The following is a 14,579-nucleotide window of genomic DNA, read 5'->3' on the forward strand; positions in this document are numbered from 1 at the left end:
GCCACCCAGGCGCCCCGGAAGACACAGTTTCAACTCCAAACTAAATAATCTGTGCTCTTAGGAGCAGGGACGGGGAGCAGAACGCGTGACCTTTATGCATTCAGGGGCCATCCCAGGGGGCGGGGGTGGGGCGGAGGCCTTGACATTGCAACTCTGTCAACCTCCTCTCTGACCTGCCGCTGACCTCCTTGCAGAACCCTAGCCTCTTAGTTTTCCTCCAGCCCTTCCAACACAAGTGCCAGGGGAAGCCAGTGAGGCCCCCGAGAGCTCGAAACTTCTAGTCACACACTGTACTGCTCTGGCCCTGGGCCAGGAATTCGGCTCAATTCAACAAGCGTTGACCCTAATGTGTAACTGCACACTGAGGTAAGTGCCACGAAGAAAAGAAGGTGCTACAGGGCTTAGATCAAGGAAACCTGATGTAGATGGGGAGTTCAGGGAAGGCTTCCCTAGGAGGTGATGTTTCCGCAGAGACCAGAAAGTCGCCAGGGGACAGTGAGGGGAAGAACTAACAGCCAGCCGGCACAGTACGTGCAAAGGCCCCGAGGCAGGAGGAAGTATGAAGTGTTGGCGGGACGGAAAGGAAGACTGGAGTGGCAGGTGCTCAGGAACCTGAAGAAGGTGTAAGGTAAGGCTGGGAGGTAAGTGGGGGCCCTGGGACAACGTGGAGAATTCTGGACCTAAGAGCAATGGGGAGCAACCAAGCAGGATCAGGCGGTGTGCGACAAGATCACAGTCAAGTTTTTGAACAATTGCTTGGGTTCTGTGTGAAGAAACTGCAGGGCAAAGGGTTGCAGCGGAAGACCGATTAGGAAGTGCCTGTAACCATGCAGGCAAGGGGTACCGGGAGTGTGGGCTGCAGCCACAGCAGCGAAGATGGAACCGGAGGCAGCACACAACAGACACACGTATGTACCCTCGTCCTTGGTCCATCCTTCCCCCTTCTAGGCTTCCTCTTAAAATGCAGCACAAATTTGATTCCACCTGAATACAAGTATGCGAGGGGCACTGGGCCCTGAGTCCTGAGGCCCATTCAGGTTGGCCCTGGAGGGACCCACTCACTGCTCACAGCTCCCTCCTTTGTCCCTCCTGGTCTAAAGCCCCTGTTTATCTGCAGCCCGGACCTCTCCCCTTAAATCTGGGGTCGTAGGCCCAGCTGCCAACCCAGCACTCCCTGTGGGCGTCCAACAGGCATCTCCAGCCGAACGTGTCCAAACCTCTCCGCTCCTGCTATTCCCAGCTCAAATATCACCCCCTCCCCGATTCACCCGGTTCTCTGACCCAAATCCAAGTGGTAGTCCTGGACCCGTCTTGTTTTCTCACACCCACAGGCAAACCCGCAGCAGAGCTGGGCATCTCTAGCCTCAAAATGGAATCTAGGCCCGACCGTTTCTGGCCAACCTAAGACCTCTTCCTCCTTCCCCAGTAACCCACTTCTCGGCACGACTGCAGGAGTAGCCTCCTCCCCGGTCTTGCCATTTCCACTTTTGCCTTTACACAGAGCAGCCCGGGCGATCCTTTCAAAATACAGATCCGATCAATCCTGTGGCTTCCCCTTACGTTTAAGATCAAATACAAACACCTTGACCTACAAGGCCCTGGAGAAGCTGCCCCAAGCCCCAGCTCTCTTTGGATATCATCTCTCGCCACTCTCCCCTTCTCTGACTCGCTTCTGCCACCCTGATTGTCCACCTGTTCCTCGACCGTGCCAATCGTGGCGTCACCTCAGGGCCTTTGCACCAACTACTACTGTCGATATTTGTCAGGCCACTCCCTCACCTTGTCCATCCCTCAGCTCAAACGTCCCTCAGAGAGACCTTCCATGACCATCCCAATAAAAATAGCCCCCCCTAGCATTCTCTGGCCCTGCACCCGTGTTCCTCCAAGCCTTCATCTCTACAGTATATGGTACTCATCTGTATATTTCCTCACCTGTTTATTGCCTGTTCTTGTCACTGGAATGTAAGCCCCACAGGGGCAAGGACGTGGGTCTGCTTTGTTCACTGGTTTATCTGGGGTTGTCAGATTTAGCAGATTAGAAATACACAACACCCAGTTAAATCTAAATTTTAGACACACAACAAATTTTTTTTTTTAGTGTAAGTATATTCCATATATTATATGGGACATAATTTATTTTAAGTTTATTTCTTTATTTTGAAAGAGACAGCACGAGTCGGGGAGGGGCAGAGAGAGAGGGAGAGAGAGAGAATCCCAGGCAGGCTCCATGCTGCTGCGGGGCTCAATCCTGTGAACCGTGAGATCATGAACCTGAGCCGAAACCAAGAGTCAGACGCTTAACCAACTGAGCCACCCAGGCGCCCCTACCTGGGACCTATTTAAACTAAATATGATTCATTGTTTGAAACTCAGAGTTACCTGGGCATCCAGTACTCCGGCTGTATCCCCAGATCCTAGAATAGTGCCCAGCACATGGCAGGCAGTCACTGAAAGGCAGCTGAAGGAAGGAAGGGATGAAAGAACAGTGCCCATCATAGCTTCTCCTGAGAGATCGGTCCATACCTGAGCTTGCTTCAGCAGGGGCACCTGGGTCCCCGCTTTCCTCAGTTTAATGGGACTTAAATTGTGTTTTGCACAATCAGCGGCCCAACCTCTAGAGTGGTTATGACACCTGTAATCATTTTTATAAGAGAAACATCTCATCTGACTCAGTGGTTTCAGGGAAATTCTGCCCGTACATGTTTTTTGGTGAGAAAGAAAAAAATACTTCTAGAAATATGTCCTGTTATAGAAAATATGCGCTTGGGGTTATTATAGCAAGACTGGGTGGGGGGGAGCACCTGTGTGGCTCAGTCGGTTGGGCATCCAACTCCTGATTTTGGCTCAGGTCACGATCCCAGGGTCATGGGGTCGAGCCCCACGTTGGGCTCTGTGCTGAGCGTGGAACCTGCTTGAGATTCTCTCTCTCCCCCTCTGCCCCTCTCTCCTGCTTGCATGCAGGCTCTCTCTCTTTTTCTCACTCTAAAAAAAAATAAGACTGGTACATCGGAATCCAGTCACCACTGCCCCCACCCCCACTGACCTCCCTGATGGTCAATGGCACCCACAGTCCTGAAAACACAAATGTTTGGCCAAGGTTGGGGAGGGGACCTTCTGGTGTAATAAGGAATGTCCCAGAGCTGGGAGGCCCAGGATCCAATCCAAGTTCTTCCTCTAACTCACTCTGCAACTTTCAAGCAAGCCACCTGGGCTTACTGTGCCTCAGTCTCTCCATCTGTAAGATGGGGGGATAGTGAACTGGATGATACCTGAGCCCCGGTTCTGGCTCTAATATTCCAGGATTCTCTGACGCTCACCCGGGTGGCAGCCAGGGCCATCTTCATGGGATACAAGCTGTGAAGTCACACAGGACCCCGTGCTCAGAAGGACCCTACACTTAGTTGGCTCTGCCGTCACCGTCTTAAGATTCTTAATTTTTGAACATGGCACTGCACCCTTTCACGTTCCACCGGGCCCCGCAAAATGAGGCAGCCGGGCACGATGGCAGAACTCAACGAGTAAGTCACGATTCTCATCACGAACTCCACATCTTGACAACGCCCATGGTAATAAAAGCTTGACTACAAAATGTAGGCACTGAAACCTTTTTTTTAAGTCTAATCCAAGAAGTAGGAAGATTCTTCACCAGATTCCAGAAACAATCCCGCCTCGACATCAAGCACATCCTGGGATTCTCACCCTAGATGTTAATATTATAATTTATAGATGGATGCGTTGGACTCCCCCGGGCCTGGAACTCGGATAAGCCAAATGAGGCTAGATTCAAGCAATGCCAACATCTCAGCCATCAAATAAATGGTATTTCCATAAAATGTTTTTAAAAATCAAAATGAATGAGGTGCCTGGGTGGCTCAGTCAGTTGAGCATTCTACTTCTACTCGGGCCATGATCTCACCGCTTGTGAGTTCAAACCCCGCATCGGGCTCTGTCCTGACAGCTCGGAGCCTGGAGCCTGCTTCGGATTCTGTGTCTCCCTCCCCCCACTCATGCTAGGTCTCTCTCTCTCTCTCTCTCAAAAATAAACATTAAAAAAAATTAAAGGGGCGCCTGGGTGGCTCAGTTGGTTGAGCACCCGACTTCGGCTCAGGTCATGATCTCAGTCTGTGAGTTCGAGCCCCGTGTCGGGCTCTGTGCTGACAGCTCACAGCCTGGAACCTGCTTCAGATTCTATGTCTCCCTCTCTCTGCCCCTCCCCTGCTCACGCTTTGTCTCTCCCTCTCTCTCTCAAAAATAAATAAACATTAAAAAATTTCTTTAGTTAAAAAACAAAAAAATCAAAACGAATGTGAAAAAAAAAATCCATGGCAAGCAAACTATTCCGGAGCCTGAGGCTAAAGGAAAAATGAGTAATACTGATCCTGTCTTGATTTAAATTTTTTGTTTTTATCTTTGGTTTAGCATGGATTTTTGACATCAATTTTGATTTTTAAAATATTACTCATCTCGATTATGGAGTCTTCTGGGGTTTCCTTATGTTTCGCCTCCCTCCCCTCCCCCTCCCCGCAAAAGCCATTTTCAGGAACGAGCTCCTTATGAATGGGGGGAACAGGGGCGCCTGGGTGGCGCAGTCGGTTAAGCGTCCGACTTCAGCTCAGGTCACGATCTCGCAGTTCGTGAGTTCGAGCCCCGCGTCGGGCTCTGGGCTGATGGCTCAGAGCCTGGAGCCTGTTTCCGATTCTGTGTCTCCCTCTCTCTCTGCCCCTCCCCCGTTCATGCTCTGTCTCTCTCTGTCCCAAAAATAAATAAATGTTGAAAAAAAAAATTTAAAAAAAAAAAAATGGGGGGAACAGCAAGACCGGTTTGAGACCCGACTTCTACTCCACTCTGCCACCTACATCGTCTTTTAAAGTCTGCACAGGACTTCTCCGCTGTGAGAAAACCAATCTCCAGGAGGGGATTGCTCTGAGGGAGCGAGGTTCTACTGAAAAAGTAGCCCCCCAACCCCCCACAGCTGTCCCTTGTCCCCGTGAGCCTGTGAGCTTGAGACCCCAGCTTCCCGGTTCTTGACTCCTCCTACCTGGTCCCTGCTCACCCAGCACTTCCCGACCGTCTTTCTCCTCTTGACGCCTTGCTTCCCGGAAGTTCCCCTCTGCCTCCGAAACTGATCCTTAGCAGGGGAGCGTGGGGGCAAACTCACCTTCCCCGTAAACCCGCTGTCCTTGCCTTTAATTAAGCAGCGGGTGCCATGGGGGGCGGGGAGCTTCATCTGCTGCTGTTGAAGGCGACGAAGGGCTGGCAGGTTAGGGGACCGGGGCTTAGCAGGTAAATGGCTTCATGTATGATTGTCTCCCCGACTTTACAAAAGGAAAAATCTTTCCCTGACTTTCAGAAGCAAACGGGCATGTCTTCTATACCTTGGACTTTCTCCATAAGGCCTAGATGTTACCTTGCATCTGGCAGACCCTTCATACACACCTCTGAGCTCACGGGGTGAGGGAATGAAGTAGGTCATCCAGAACCCACAGAAAAGACCCTGGAGATCTGGCAGACAATGGGTTTATCCCCTTTAGGACAGCCTTGAAGGTTATGAGGCTGAAGGAAAGTACGAACTTGAATTTAAAACAATAACACGGCAGCTAATGTGAACGGACCACTTTTTTGTTTTTGTTTATTTTTGAGACAGAGAGAGACAGAGCATGAGCAGCGGAGGGGAAGAGAGAGAGGGAGACACAGAATCCGAAGCGGGCTCCAGGCTCCAAGCCGTCAGCACAGGGCCCGACGCAGGGCTCGAACTCACGGACCGTGAGATCGTGACCCGAGCTGAAGTCGGACGCTTAACCGACTGAGCCACCCAGGTGCCCCTGAACTGACCATTTCTATCTACGCTGAGAGCATCGCAGACATGATCTTTAAACCTCCAAGCACCCCCTCCCCATGTGCAAGGATTACTATTATCCACTTTTCAGTTAAGGAAACTAGGCCCAGAGTAGGTCGTGATGTCACTTCTAAAGTCACACAAGCCACCACGGAAATGGTTTTGTCCCACACAAGTCTGATATTCATTACTGAGTCACACTGTTCCTCGGTTATTAGCTAAGGGCGGATTTGCTAAGGGACATTTTGGACCAAGATGAAACGCTGAAAAAAAAGTCTTATGACTCCCAGTGATAGCAGAGGACGAAGGAGGGGCTGAATTGGGGCATCTCGACTAGACCGAGGGCAAGATGTGTCTGAAGTGGTCTGTATTATTCGCAAAATTAGTGGCATCTACTCCCGTCGCCAAAAACGGACCATTCCTTGCGGGACCCCAGGACCCCGAGGGAACACAGTTCGGGAACCACAAAGCCTCACACCCTATGGACTGGAAAGTACCACCTCTCCCCACCTCGTCTGCCCCACGCCGGTCCCAGCCACCAGTACCTGCCACCCAGGCCACCCCGACGGCCTCCCAGGTGCATTCGGAGCACGTACTCTTACCCGCCAGAGGCCGTCTGCACTTAATGGTCAGTATGCGCTTTTACAAGATTAACGAGACCACACCCTCTGCTGCTTAAAATTCCCCTAACGCCTCCCCATGACCCTGAGAGTGAACCTCAAGCTGCTCCTTCCCTGGTTTGCCTCCATGATCCCGTCCCCTATCACACTCCCCGGCCCTCTCGGGTCCAGCCGTACAGGCTTTCTCGCTGCTCACTGAACGTTCCAAGAACATCTCTCTTCTCGGGACCTCTTCCTTCTGCCTGGATGCTCTTCTCCCAAACGTTTCATAGGCAAACCCCAGGCCACTCAGAAGTCAGTGAAAAAGACATCTCTTCGAAGAGAAAGGGGGCCATTCAGTCTGAATGAGCGATCTCTACTGTGCGGGTCACGCTGTGTGTCTTCCCCAAATCATGTTCAGTTCCTAACCCCAGGTACCTGGAAATGTGGTCTTACTTGGAAATAGGGTCTTGGCAGATGTAATCAAGTTAGGGTGAGCTCTTTAGAACTAAAGGCTCGAATCCAATGCCTGGTATCCTTATGGAAAAAAAGGAGGGACACACACATACACAAGGAAGGCCACGTGAGGGCAGATGGAGAGACCAGAGAGATGCATCTACAAGCAAGGACTGCCAGGAGCCACCAGAAGCCGGAAGAGACGAGGAAGGGTCCTTCCCTAGAGCCTTCAGAGAGAACACGGCCCTGCCCACACCTCGATTTTAAACTTTTAGTCCCCGAAACTGTGAGAAAATAGATTTCTGTTGTTTTAAGCCACCCAGTTTGTGGTAACTTGTGAGGGCAGCCATAGGAAACGAATACTCCCACCCACCACCCATGCGTGTACACGTACACGTATACACATATACATGCACACACATATATGTGCATGTGTGCATACGTATGCACACATATGTGCACACGTTACCCACACACATGTACGCATGTATGCTTGCACACGCATGCACACATACATGCATGCACGCGTGCATACACATATACATATAAACACGCACACATGCATACACATATGCATGCATCTATACACACAATACATGCACACATGAGTACATGCATACACACATTCACATATATATGCATATACACATATGCCCACACGCATATACACATACACATGCATACATGTATATACACATGAATACACGCACATGTGCATGCACGCACACATATATACACATGCCTACACATACATACGTGCGTGCGTGCGCATACACATATACACATACATGCACACATGCATGCACATACACACATACACATACATGCACACATGCGTGCACATGCACATATACACATGCATGCACGCACACATGTATACACATGCATGCACATACATGCATGCATACATACGCACATGTGTTAGTACACGTGCATATGCACACACGCATACACACATGCACACATACGTGCACACGTGCTGATACCAAGTCATTCCCAGCTCTGTTCTCCTACTTTGGTCTCTAGCATTTGACCCCATTTGAAACTATCTTGGGTATTCCCAGGTCCACTTGCTTGCCGCTTGTCTCATGAAGGCGGACTGTCTCATTCCCTACTCCTTCCCCAGCATCTGGGATGGTAACCAGCACATAGTAAATGCACCAAAATTGTTGATGAAAATGAGTTCGATGGTCAAGGGAGCTTTCTTAGAAGAGGTGAGAATGAGCTGGGCCTTAAGGAAAGGTGTGGAAGGAGGGGACAGCAGGTGAACAGGCTGGCCCGGGCAGAGGGAAGGCCTGAGGGGCGCGTGTGCAAAAGGAGTGAGTGGAATAGGCAGAGACTGGCTCCAGGGGCAGCAGCAGTGCCAGCGATGGGAGCACTTGAGTCACCGAAGAAGCGCCAGTGGAGCCCTGGCTCCCGAGAGAGGGCCCCTGGACAGGTCCGTCGTGCTGGAGAAGATCAGACAGGGAGGGCATGGGGGCTGCCCGAAGTTACTGGGTGGCCCAGAAAGTCAAGGTGGAAGGCGGGAGAAGTCCCCAGGCCCCAGCCCCGCTCCAAATATTGTGGAGGGTCCTGCAGGGGGACGTGGCCCCCTCTCGCGCTCACCGTCTCACGGGGTGGTCCTGCTGCAGGAAGCAGCGGGGACAGGACCGTGGGCCATTAGACGCCAAGCTCTGGGCATCAACAGTGTCTGGGCCTGCCCTCAAAATGCCTTGACTGATCCCTGTCTCAGTTTCCTCGTCCCTAAACAGGGATCATATTCCATACCAGCCTCCTGGGGGTTTTGCGAGAAGCCACTGAGATAATACGGGTAAAGTGCTTGGCCGCACAGAATGTGTATGAAACAGAACACAGGTCACCTTGTTGTTACAATCATTCAACTTAACAGGGAGCAACGGGGTGGAGCGGGCTGCACCCAGCCTCTGTGACTTAGCCGTGTGACCCTGGGGGGGTGACTGGACCTCTTTGTGCAAGAAGGGCATGATAGCTCTCAGGCCGGTGTGAGGTTACTGGGGTGGTGCCAGGAGGGGTCCTGGCCCATAGCCGGCAGTCGGCAAGTAGCATTAGCTGTCATGCTCTTTGAGACTGACTCATTGCAGACAACGTGGAAGCATGTGCCTGTTGGATGGCCCAGGAGGAACCTTGCTTCGGTCACCAGCCTTGGGGGGGAAAATGCAAAAGTCAAAGTCCACCACTGTTATGAAAAGGACGCCAACAAGAGTGAACCAAACAGATGACACCCTGCTCCAGAGTTTATCTTAGCTCTGGGGCCCTAACAAGTCACATCACCCATCCTGTGCATCATCCATCCATCCATCCATCCATCCCTTCATCCATCCATCCCTTCATTCATCTGTCCACCCATTTAATACAAAAAAGTACCAAGCACTTACTAAGTGCCAGGTACTGCTCAAGGCACTGGGGCCACAGGAGTGAACAAGACAGCTGTGGCTTCTGCTTCCTGGAGTTGAAGTCTGAAAGAAGACAGGAGGGAAGCATGGACAGTTACCCCCCGTGTGACCAGCACAGGGTGGGGGCATCCAGTCCCGTCTGGGCAGTCAGAGTCTTAAATCCCTGTTCTAACAAAGGAACAAAAACAGAAACCTGCCGGGCTTCTTCCAGGTAAGATGTGAAATACTCAATCAGTCGTGCATGTAGTAAGGGAGACGTCTCCAACAAGAAAATGCACGAGGAAGCACCTGGCAATTGTTTTTTCACTTTGGATTCTTTTTTTGGGGGGGCGAGGGGTGGAGAGTAAATATTGAGCTAATGAGTTACACAGTAATAATGACGGCAATTATCTTGAAGTGGGCACTTTGAGGGTCATATTGTTTATTAAAAGATTGAAACTCTCCATAAATGAATAAATAATTGCCCTCATCCCCTCCAAGGGTCTCTGCTCCCTGGGGACCTTCCTTGCAACTCAGCAAATAAAGGGCTGAAGCCTGACCCAGCGGGGAAGTCCGTTGGGACCTGCTTCTGCTGTTCCGACCGGCTGATGCTCAGATGTTAAATGTATCAGCTATTACTCTACGTATTATTACCGTCATCCTTTTCAATGTGGGGTAATTGAGACACAGGAAAGTGAAGCTACCTGCGCAAAGTCAGGCAGCTAACAAGTGGCAGAGGCAGGATGTGACCTCAGATCACTTGGATCCCAAGCGACTGACCTCTCTCCAGTGTAGAAATGTCACCGGGGCCCCACTGTAGTCACAGGAATAGACCTGGCCCCTGTCCTAAGGGGGCTTACAATCCAGTTAAGGAAAGTTTTTAATGAAGGTAGTCGGAGGAGCTTCTGGAAAAAATGACTGCTGCTGTCTGAAGTTCTGGGGAAAGAGGGAGAGACCCACAGGTCTCGCGGGGGTCAGGGAGTGGGGGCGGGGCGATGGAGTAGGAATGGAAGGGCTGAGCCAGGAGGAGGGGCCTTGGAGAGGTCTCTGTCCAGTGCAGGCAGGAGGCAGTGCCGACTTAAGAGCCTCCTGGCCATCGTGGGACTGTCTCCCTCGAGTGGAAGTGGAAACATTGTGATTTCATGGGCAAAAAGCTCTCCCTGACTCACCCTACAACTGAAACAAGTCAGCTGCTGCCTCAGTTTCCCTGTCTCTAACGATGATGCCTGTTCCCTCCCCATCCTCCCACACTTCTCTGTTTCCCTCCCAGGATATGTCAAGGAGCAATGTGGTGCTGGGAAAAGATCCCAGGACCAGGGTCAGGTCTGCCTTGCTTTCCTCATCTGTCAAACTATAATAATATTAATGAGTCCCAGGGGCGCCTGGGTGGCTCAGCCAGCTAAGCGTCCGACTTCGGCTCAGCTCATGATCTCACGGTCCGTGGGTTTGAGCCCCGCGTCGGGCTTGGTGCTGACAGCTCGGAGCCTGGAGCCTGATTCGATTCTGTGCCTTCCTTTCTCTCTGCCCCTCCCCCTCTCAAAAATAAATAAACACTAAATTTTTAAAAAAAAAATATTAATGAGTTCCAGAGACAACAGAGCACATGGTAGAGAGGCTGGATTCAAATGACAGCTCCATCACGTCCCCGCTGGGTGACACTTGGCCAGTCACAGCACGTCTCTGTGCCTCACTCCCCTCCTCCGTGAAGGAGACAAAAATTGCGTACTTACCACGCATATACAGTCGCCCTGAAGATGAAATGACTTCATACTTCTAAAACACCCAGCCAGTGCCCGTGTGTGTCTGCCCTCACCACCGTCACGTGCCAGGCATCGCGCTACTAACTTGCTGTGTGACCTGAGGCACGACAGCCCTCGTGGTTCTTGACCGTCAGGCAATCGTAACATTTAGTGTGTGTTAACCTCCCGTGAAGCACAGAGGGAAGCATTTCATGTGCCTGATTTCACGTGGATGCTCATGATGGCCCCACCGGGTCACCACGATCCTTATCCCCTCTTGCAGGTGAGGAAACAATGCTTTACAAGCCGTGATCTCAGCCCCATCTGTGCCACTGGGAAGCTCCGGTAAGGTAAAAGGGTACCTTGAGAGATTTAAAGCACCGCATCCCTTCAAAGAGTTTTCGCTGTGACATCCAGTCTCCATATCGAGATGTCACTGTTTTGCATCTTCAAGGTAAAAGGAATTGCAGCCAACGTTTACCAGGTGCCCTACCTGTGTCACCTCGCCGAAGCTCGCAACAACTTGTAAGGGAGACGCTGTTACTGGCTCCATTTCACAGATGTGGAAACTTAGGCACAGAGAGGTTAAGTCACTTGCCCCAGATCACCCAGCTGCAATGTGGCAAAGCAGAAATTCTAATCCAAGCAGAAGATGGGGAGTTTGGGTCCGGGGTTGGGCAGAGTTCGCCCTGGGGTTGTTTATTCCTAAAATACTTTCCATCTTCCCACTTCAGATGAACCTGCACACACCTCTTCCAGATCTTCAGTCTTTCCCAGAACCCTGACCCAACACCGCCGGCAAGGCCAGTATTTTCTTACCATGCAAATATTTCTATTCACTATTGCTGACCCCACCCATCGGCATGCACACGACAGGTCTATTCCTAGGAGCGCGGTGGCGCTGAGTTTAAAAGGGCGTGAGATTTTCCCTCGGGAGACCCCTGGGCAGGACATGGGGGAAACGACTCACGCCAGCTGTCTTTGATGCCTGGGATTGCATTCTGTGTGCCCAGTTGCCTTGGCATGCTAAATGTGGTTTGCCGGGAACAATGCGGGGCCCTGTCTCCCACATGCGTGCACTCACAGTGGCACGCACGCACTCACAATCCCTGCACACAAGAGTTCGGGCCAGGGAGGGTCGCAATGCATGTGCACGCCCAAAATACACATCCTTCGAGACCCTGAGAGAGGAGCGAGTTCATAAACCCAGAGCAGGCAGGGGTGTAACCGCCTCAATAAAATGTGAGGCTTGTTGGATCACACAGTAAAACAGAAGCCCAACTTCTCCTCCAGGCTCTCTCTCTCTCTCTCTCTCTCTGAATACAGCTGAATGTGGCATTCGTCTGTCCCCCACCGCCACCCCCACCGTCGTAACATCAAACACCACTTTTCGGTTTGTATGACAATAAAAGCCGGCTCGTGTCCGTAATAGATCTGTCAGCCGGCCGAGAGTATCATTTCTACAGATGATGCGATGTTAGTAATGTGTTTTGGCCACCATTGCCACATGCTTGACCACTAGCAGAGAACAAGATAAACTGGTACCAGTAAAAAGGTTCAAAGCACTGGCAGGGCTTGCTTTCAAAAGTGCAGCTCGGCTAAAAATACATGTCACTGAGGTCTGCTGTGGAAAGCACACCATTTACCTAACCCAAGGCATTTGGCCTCACTCTGGTTTAAAAAAGAAAAAAAAAAAGAAAGAAAAAAGAAAAAAAAGCCCTTCAGGTTTATTTAGTGAAATTGTCATTTCTTTTGCCCCAGAACTTTAATCAGCCACACAGAGCACAAAACCTACATTCAACTCCGATTTTATGACACGAGGCTAACTCCTCCTACGCATATTTATTTCACTTAACTCTTGCAGTCCTGCCCTCTGGCAGTGTCCCCCCGCTATGCGCCCGGCTGGCCTCTGAAAAACACATCACGCTGCCTGGTTCCCACTCTGAACGCCCGCGTCGTTACCGTCCGGCCGAGAGCCCTCGCTGTCCCAACCGGATGGCTATTTTCATATCATATTCTTATAGGCTAAGCCCCTCCCGTAAGGTCCAAATAGTATGATTCCGGGGCTGACTCCAAGAGGACGGGGAAAGACAGAAACCCAGAAAGGGGAGTGTAATCAGATCGCCAAACAAACTGATGGTACACTGCACTTAAAAGGGGAGCGGAGGACCGTATCCACCAGGCACATCAAACGGGGGGAAAGAAAGTTGTTTAAATGTCCCAGGGCATGTGCCGCTCTAACTGTTGAAAAGCAAAACCCTCCTTACTGTATCTATGATACAGCAAAATGCCAAGCGTGTTCTCCTAAAGGAAGAAAAAAAAGCTAGACGAGGCTGATGATGATGATGATGAAACTGAAAGGCATCCCCTGTCAAAAGCCCGGTGCTGAAATGGTTAAGCAGCTCGCGGGTTAGTAGCAAGAACCTCTCCCACTGTCCCACCGAGGGGACAGTCTTCACGACGGACTTGCCCAGGGAATCCCGGCCTCGGGACCCTTCACTGCCCCCCTGCCAAGTGGCCTGACGTTGGCTCCCCCCCCCCACCCCGGTCTCCCCTCCTGGGCCAGGGGCGAGGGCACCTCTCCTCCTGGCCCCTCTACCTGCGCGCGCGCCCCAGGGGACCGCGGTCCCCGGGCCTCCCCGCGACCTGTGCCCGGGTCCGAAAGCGCTGCCCGAGAGGAGCGAAAGGGACAGGGCTGGGGGGCGGGAGGAGGAAGAGACCGAAGCAGGAGGCGATCGCTCGCTTACCTTGGTCCACAGACCCCATGATGCGGAGGGGTTGGCAGTGCCCCGGTCTGAACGCAGCCTCTCTCTGCATCGGGGGGCGGACGGGGGCTCGGCGCGCCGTGGGAGAGGGAGAGCCGCGGGGCCCGTCCTCCCTAAAGCATGCTCGCCAGGCTGGCCCAGGAGCCTGCGAGCGGCCCGGGAGCTGCGCGCCTGCCGCCTCCGGGCTCGGGCTCCCGGCTCCCGGCTCCCGGCTCCCGCCTCCGGGCTCGGGCTCCCGGCTCGGGCTCCGGCTCCGGCTCCCGGCTCCCGCCTCCGGGCTCAGGCTCCCGGCTCGGGCTCCGGCTCCCGCTCCGGCTCCCGGCTCCCACCTCCGGGCTCCCGGCTCCCGGCCCCCGGCTCCCGCTCCCGCTCCCGGCGCGGCTGGGCGCTCGGGCTTACTCGAGAGGGAACGCGACTTCCTTCCCCGCGCTCCGTGTTTATAGGCTTTCAATGCAGTAAAATAACGGGATTCCCTCACTGTTTCCTCCTGTTTATCCAGCGCCATGGAAACCGCTGGATCCCGGCCATCTCCAAAACTAAGGGCTTTCCTGCAAACTTCACACTCAGGAATCCATGACGTCGCCTCCTCCGCGGCCAGCCAGCTCCGTGGCTCCCTCGGCCGCCAGCACAAGTCCCTGATTGTTCGGGAGAAAAGTCGGGGAGAGGGAGCAGAGGCGGGCGACGGCGAGGAGAAGGGTGGGGGCGCGCGGCGTCCAAGTCGGCCTTGCAGGAGCTCCGCGGCCGTCTGCAAGCATCGCCCGCGCCGCCGCCTCCCCTCGCCCGCCGCAGCGCTC

The 14,579-nt window shown here is 52.6% G+C and overlaps 1 protein-coding gene and 1 long non-coding RNA gene across 2 annotated transcripts in view; both read right to left on the reverse strand.

The window, feature by feature from the left end:
- The window catches only part of NFATC2 (nuclear factor of activated T cells 2), a 162,008-nt gene extending 147,648 nt beyond the window's left edge, over positions 1-14,360 (reverse strand). The window contains exons 1-2 of the mRNA XM_086702497.1: positions 14,115-14,360; positions 13,768-14,056 (exon numbers count right to left, since the gene is read on the reverse strand). Coding sequence (XP_086558623.1) covers positions 13,768-13,837 — 70 coding nt within the window. The 5' untranslated portion in view covers positions 13,838-14,056; positions 14,115-14,360. The remainder of the gene's footprint in view (positions 1-13,767; positions 14,057-14,114) is intronic.
- On the reverse strand, positions 2,104-7,662 carry LOC147582811 (uncharacterized). Its single transcript, XR_015249534.1, has 2 exons — positions 4,818-7,662; positions 2,104-4,576 (listed from the first exon to the last, which is right to left on the reverse strand). It is a non-coding gene; the product is annotated as an uncharacterized LOC147582811 (long non-coding RNA).
- Positions 14,361-14,579: the final 219 nt, after the last annotated feature.

This window comes from Puma concolor, chromosome A3 (assembly GCF_028749965.1).
Source record: "Puma concolor isolate L17-30 chromosome A3, mPumCon1.1.hap2, whole genome shotgun sequence".
NCBI lineage: Eukaryota > Metazoa > Chordata > Mammalia > Carnivora > Felidae > Puma > Puma concolor.